Here is a 6858-nt window from a genome sequence, read left to right on the forward strand (position 1 = left end):
AAGAAGCCAATTCTCCCCCTTTAAACATGACTGAGTCTCTGACTGTGACAGAAGGTGACTCGGCATGTTTAAGGGATTAAACATTGGAATGACTCCAACCTAAAAAACTTGGTAGACAACATTTGTGTGTGGCAAATATATGTCAAATCTAAGCTTTGCATAGCTGTTTTGTCAAGGAAGTGATTAGAAAACTTATATTTATATGTATTTTTTTTTTTTTAATTACATAAGTAAATTCCATTACATGTCATTTAGCTGACGCTTATATCCAAAGCGACTTACAATTGCTATATATGTCAGAGGTGGCACGGCTCTGGAGCAACTAGGGGTTAAGTGTGTTGCTCAGGGACGCATTGGTTGATTTATCGCAGTGGGAATCAAACCCGGGTCTCCCACACCAAAGGCATGTGTCATATGCGCATCGTCGGCCTCGGAATTGAATTGTGAGGTGTGAATCGATTCCCACCCCTAAACACAAGGCTTAAGTGAAACAAAACGGAAATCTAGTAGGCAGTGGGTGAAAGTGTGTCTCTTCTCAGTCCTTAAAGACGAACTGTGGCTCTTCCTGATCCCGGCCGGCCTGGCTGCCATCTTACTGGCCGTGTTCCTGGAGGAGGTGGGCTTCTTCTTGCGCCACATCCCCTCGTCCAGACGGAGACGCCTCTGCCTGTGGATATTAGGAATGTACCCGGTAACGGCAACCTCGTCCTTCCCACGCACACATCACACAATCAATGACAACTAACAATGTGAAATGTCGCATATTTGTTGTGGTCCCAGGCACACTTGCATTGTGTCTCAACATTTGAATGTTCTTTTTAACTCAGGTCTTTGCCTTGACCTCCCTTATAGCGCTGTATGTGCCGCGCTCTTCCTCACTGTGTAATTTCATCGCCTCACTGTGAGTTAACAAGTCTTGGGATTGCCAGATTGTATGTATTGCCGTTTCAACACAGTTGGTAGGAATTTGTTTAGGTGAGCTCACACAAAACAAAAACAGCAAGAACATCTCTCACATACAGTGAGCCCCTTAGAACATACAAGACAATTAAGTCATCAAAAATCCATCACGTTAAGAGTGTAATCCCATGTGTAAAGTTCTCCCAGCATGCATTAGGTGGTCGTGTCCTCATCCGTGTGTGCAGGTATCACTCCATCACCTTGCTGAAGTTCATGGGACTGATCACAGACTTCTTTGGAGGGAAAGCTCGTATGCTGGCTGCTCTGTCAGGACAGCACGTATCTCCAGACCCTTTCCCCTGCTGCTGCTGCTGCTGTCTGCCAATGGTGACCATCACCCGGTATACACACACACACACACACACTCGCACACACACACACAAACACAAACACAGACAGACAGACAGACACACACAGAGACACACACACAGACAGAAAGACAGAGACAGACAGACAGACAGACACACACACACACACAGATGGACAGACAGGCACAGACACAGACACAGACACACACACACGCACACACAAACACAGACAGACAGACAGAAAGACACACACACACACACAGATGGACAGACACGCACAGACACAGACAGAGAGACACACACACACACGAAAACACAAACACAGACAGACAGACACACACAGAGACACACACACACACACACACACAGATGGACAGACACGCACAGACACAGACAGAGAGAGACACACACACACACACACAGAGACAGACAGAGAGACACACACACACAATGATGACAAAGATGAACAGAGACAGACAGACAGACACACACACACAGTGAAAAACCGTTGTGTTCATTGTGTTGTGTTGTTCTGTGTTGTGTGCAGCAGCCGCGGCTGGATGCTGGCTGCTGTGTTGCAGCTCTCTGTCATCCGCAGCATCCTGTTCTTCGTCACACTGGTCCTGTGGACAGATGAACAGTATGACTACGGTGATGTGAGTCCTTGATTCAAACTTTGATCTGTGCTTATTCTCCCAGCATGCATTAGGTGGTCAAGTCTGTGCTGCTCTACTATGCTGTACGTTTTTCTTTTAATCACAGATTGCTACTATTGATACTATATGGTTTTTCAGTGCTTTATCATTTTAAATCACTGTAAAAATCCTACGAGTAAGCAAATGCTTGCATTGAAATTGTGATGGTAACTTGTTAAAAGCCATATATACATACAGCCTGCTGATGTGGCAGTGTTCATTCCATTCAAACTAACACGAAATTAAAGAACTGCCAAAAATCCGTGACAACCATCTTCTTGTTCTCCAGGTGAATTCTGTCAACCCCAACTTGTATGTGAACGCTATAATAGGTATGTCAACCTTCGTGTCCTTCTACGGCCACTTGCTCTTTTATAAAGCCACCAAGAGTGCGTTACATGGCTACGGACTGAGAGCCAAGTTCATCTGCATCATCGTGGTGTTGGTGCTGTGTGGCCTGCAGAGTGGCATCTTAGAGACCATGGGTGCTCTGGAGGTTATCCCCTGCACACCACCCTTCTCTGTGCTGGCCAGGTCACAGTGTAAGTCCCATCACATTTGGCCTCTTTCAATCTCTTTCTCAAATTATCTTCACCACTTACCAACTAGCAGGTCCTGTGTAGTTTCTGCACTATTGGCCTTACATGCCAGTTTGCACACAACAGAGGACTTGACATGTCACATCCAAGCACTTTTGGTCAATTGCGAGCAGCTAGGTTCATTCTTGCTCTTGGGACCAGTATGTGTGACAAAATAATCCTAACTCAAAGTCGACTCCAGGAGTCAGTGGACAGCAGAAGAATGATCACAGAGGCATTTACATCTGATGTCAAAGAAATTCACCGCCTCTGCACATACACAAACTTGTTATCATGTGGCCGGCTTCCATCCACTAATAAAGACCATGGGATGTGGTTATAAACTTTGAAAAGCTAGTAAGAGTACCTTGAGTGGTAGGGGTGTGCAAACAAATCAATTTGTATTCGAATCGCGATTCAACCTCTAACAATTCAAAACAAATTTTTTTTTGTATGTATGTCTACTGCAATCACATGATAGATAGATAGATAGATAGATAGATAGATAGATAGATTAAAGACATCATACACAACACACACATACATCATAACAGGATCATAAAATAACAAATAACAAACAAACATCCACATGAATTATATATATACGTGCAAGCCCTGCACTTAGACAGGCAGATGATGGATGTCTTCCAGTAAAGGCCAGAGCCAAAAGGGCCTTACATAGTTCCACAAGTCTGCAGAATTCATGGAGGGTGTGCTTTGGGTACAGACTTTACTGGTGAGACCAGTACCTGCAAATTCACAGCAATCTGAATGCAATTTTAACGTAAATCAACCAATCAATGTATTTGTCACATGAAACATAAAATACAATTGCTGTGAAATGTAATCTGTTTTCTTAAATATATTTATAAAAACAGACTGTAAAAATAATGGAGGTAACGATAGTAACTGCAGTTTTGAAGCCAGAAGTTAGCATTTTGGCCATCGGCATCTTGGTATTTTGGAGCTAGAGTGACCATATTTGGACAAAAGGGCGGAGCTAGTGAGGAAAATACAGTTAAGGCACTGTAATTTATGGTTTCATGGTGCTGTGCTAAGCTAAATGCTAAAGAGGGAACCTTTATACAAGTTGAAGTTACTGTATGTTTTGTGATTTGTATAGTGTTGCATAAATTACTGGCCCAATTTCAATGAACTTGGTGGAAGGGTGTAGCATGGGCCGAAGAAGAGCCCATTAAACTTTGGAGCGGATCCAAATCCCGGGGAGGATGCACAAATTATTATTTACTTTTGTTAACATTGTAATATTCATATGGTGTTGGAATAATTGGAAGACTGTGTTCCCGAGTCCCGTGAATGACCCCTCAAGTTGGAACTTTAAACTAGCGAGATAGGGCATGCTCTCTCCAAGTGCTCTTTTAGTTAACTTCATGTAATATTCATGTAAAATAATTGGATATAATGTCCTTTAACCGTGTCTTGTGGTCTCTGTCTAATCTCAGTGATCTACCACTACTGTGTGATTGTGGAGATGTTCTGCATCGGCCTATATGCCCGCCACACTTTCCGTAAGGTGGAGCCAAGCGTGCTGGAGGATGTGGAGGGCCCCATCAGTGTTTGGCAGATGGAAAAGGCTGTTCAAACAGACGATGTTCAGATGACACATCACAAACCTGGCCAGCTCCGCTGCGGCCTCGTCAGTGCCTCCAATCCCAGCTACAGCAGTGACAGCGAGGACAACCTGTGCAGGATTGAGCATGCACCTCTGGATGGTTTTGCCTTCCCCCAGGCCAGAGGTCAGCAAGTAGCCAGGACAGAACCAGGGGAACCCTGGTCTGCCGAGGACCGTGGTTTACATCTGAGCCATATTACTGTGAGGGCTGATATTAACTATCAGGACTCTAAGGATGTCACTGTGGTTTGACAAGCTATGGAAAACTTTTAACATAAAAAAGTTAAGCGTAACCACTGAAGATGCTGGCAATTGTGCACTTTTAGTTGTGACAAGTGGAAACCCTCGGTCACTTTTAGGTCACAGGTTAAACCTCTGGTCTGGTGTTTTTGCCTCTCTGACTCCCATGGCTGTAGGAAGCATTTACAAAGCGTGTGGGACAATGTAATGCGGTGGGGGGTCAAAGTAAATGTCATTTTCTGTAATCTGGTGCCTTTTAGCAGGGGGTTTTAGCACATGGTGCGCACATTTCAAGAAAGGGTTGAAAGCCCACTTGAGTTGCCGTTCATCGAAACTTTTTCTTCAAACCAAGAGCGCCATCTAGTGGGCTCAGAAAATAAAGAAAATGCTTCATAAAGCTTCATTTGGCCACCAACAGTAATTTCACCCAGAGGAAGTGCTGGCCCAAGATCACTTATTTAAAGATGTTAAAAAGCTAAAAGTCTAATACAGAAACATCTTTAATGTGAACCACTCATTGTTTATCTAAACCTGAGGATCTCTTTATCCTGCTATGCTAGGCTTTATGCTGTGCAGCAGTCTGCTGTCCGTATACTGGGGTCTAGCGGGGTCATTAGCTTACAGTCCTTCAGGGCTCCTACAACAAAACTGTTATGTTGGCTAACGCAAGTAGCTAGCTACAGCTTGGTTGATAGAAAAGGGAAACCTATATCTGAAAAAAGGCCTAAGGTTGTTTTTTTTTGGGGGGGGGGTAAAAAAAGACTTGACCCTCCCTATGGCGATAATACATTTTTCTATTAACCTCCAAAATGATTGAGAAGAAGGCATGACCCTCCCCAACAATTCATTGATGCCTTCTGTACTGGTTTGCACGATGACATACATTACCAACTTCTGCCTTCTCATCTTACACATCACTCTCCACTATTATAAGCCCTTCCAGGATTTCACAGACTGTTTGTTACAATGAAGTAAGAAATAGCTGTCTGGAGGATAATCAGTTGAGATTGTTTGTGTGCATGCTTGAAAAGTGTAAAAATGATAATGTAATAACTAATTAATAGTGGGTTTATTTTTATTATTTGCTAGCATACTATATATATTTTTCTTATACATTGTGTATGGTATTCTTTATGTTACTTATTTCTTTGCAGAACCACACATACACACAGCCGTAGCAGCGCTACCCCTGCCAATGTTTGTACTGTTGCTTGATTGTAATAAAGCATCATGAGACAGTTGTCTCCGTCTGTGTTTTAACAGACATACCTGGGGCGAAACTTTAAATACGGTCCTAATCTCATCCACACTAACAAGTTTCAAGTCATTTCACTGGAGTTACCGTTATTATTGTTTGCTTCATCAATACCAAATTCAATCTAATCGGATGGAAATATACTATATGTTGTACTTGACACACCACTACAAGGCGACTTAACAGATTCTGCGGCATTCCTTCATGGCAAATCATTGCGGCTTGATGGTGGTAACGTTAGAACATAGTAGTATGGATGGCGACATGATTAAAAATGAAGAAAACAGATCCCAGACATTGGGCAGACAAGCAGCAAAACATTCCCAATCATCCTCTGAGATAATAGGCATCAAGAATGACTCCTGGCCAATGTGCTGTGGGAACTTTTTATTTAATGTCTGTTTAGTAATTCTTCTTTAATTTATCCTTTATTTTCTTTCCAGAACTCATATTTGAACACACATACATGTAGATTAATTTAAATGTTAAGGGGAAGATTAAAAAAGAGCGACTGGATCTGTGAATTCTCACAGAATCACAACTGAATTCATATCGTGCTACTCAGTCAGAATCTTAATAACCTGGAGTCCCAGTCTCTGTCACAATAATCATATACAATTTGTGATGTTTAAGGCCTATTGGCAGACTTCCATTTAAAATGTAGCCAATGGCATATAAAGAGCCTTTTTTCCATGTCCACTGAAGTTTCCAGGTAGCTTTGTATAAAAAATGGTTGTCATTCACAAGGCTACTTTAACTTTTAAACTTACAAGTACATTTCCAAACCTGTAGTTTGTTACTTTTACTCGAGTAAAGAAGTTAAATCAGTACTTCTACTTTTACCAGAGTATTTTTTAACACAAGTATCTGAACTTCTACTTGAGTACGGGAAGTGAGTACTTTTGCCATATCTGACACTCACCCTGGATATCCACCAACTGTGGAACGGTTGCGTGTCGGCTCCGTGTTCCATTGTCCTTCAATACCCACCAGGTCCGGATTTGTTGCGGAATGGCCAACAATGCAGAGGGTTGAAGGGTAACTACTAAAGCTGCTGGTTGACAAGTAGCTAATGCTAAAGCTAATGTAATTCTTTGTGGGTAAAGTAAGATTACGACACCGTCCAACACACTCATTTATTTTTAGTATGGTTGTTTTGACCACGGTTAACAACTCTGGGCTAACCCAC

At 42.4% G+C, this 6858-nt stretch overlaps 1 protein-coding gene and 2 long non-coding RNA genes across 3 annotated transcripts in view; 1 reads left to right on the forward strand and 2 right to left on the reverse strand.

Moving 5' to 3' along the window:
- The window catches only part of LOC116693089 (organic solute transporter subunit alpha), an 8173-nt gene extending 3156 nt beyond the window's left edge, over positions 1–5017 (forward strand). Inside the window, exons 2-7 of the mRNA XM_032521792.1 lie at positions 540–691; positions 828–901; positions 1146–1301; positions 1816–1924; positions 2253–2505; positions 4005–5017. Coding sequence (XP_032377683.1) covers positions 540–691; positions 828–901; positions 1146–1301; positions 1816–1924; positions 2253–2505; positions 4005–4426 — 1166 coding nt within the window. The 3' untranslated portion in view covers positions 4427–5017. The remainder of the gene's footprint in view (positions 1–539; positions 692–827; positions 902–1145; positions 1302–1815; positions 1925–2252; positions 2506–4004) is intronic.
- The window catches only part of LOC116693091 (uncharacterized), an 18253-nt gene extending 12458 nt beyond the window's left edge, over positions 1–5795 (reverse strand). The window contains exon 1 of the long non-coding RNA XR_004332843.1: positions 5723–5795. This is a non-coding gene — a long non-coding RNA (uncharacterized LOC116693091). The remainder of the gene's footprint in view (positions 1–5722) is intronic.
- Positions 1–6858, reverse strand: part of LOC116693090 (uncharacterized) — a 124584-nt gene that overhangs the window by 75849 nt on the left and 41877 nt on the right. The window lies entirely within an intron of this gene.

Source organism: Etheostoma spectabile, chromosome 7 (genome assembly GCF_008692095.1).
Source record: "Etheostoma spectabile isolate EspeVRDwgs_2016 chromosome 7, UIUC_Espe_1.0, whole genome shotgun sequence".
Taxonomy (NCBI): Eukaryota; Metazoa; Chordata; class Actinopteri; order Perciformes; family Percidae; genus Etheostoma; species Etheostoma spectabile.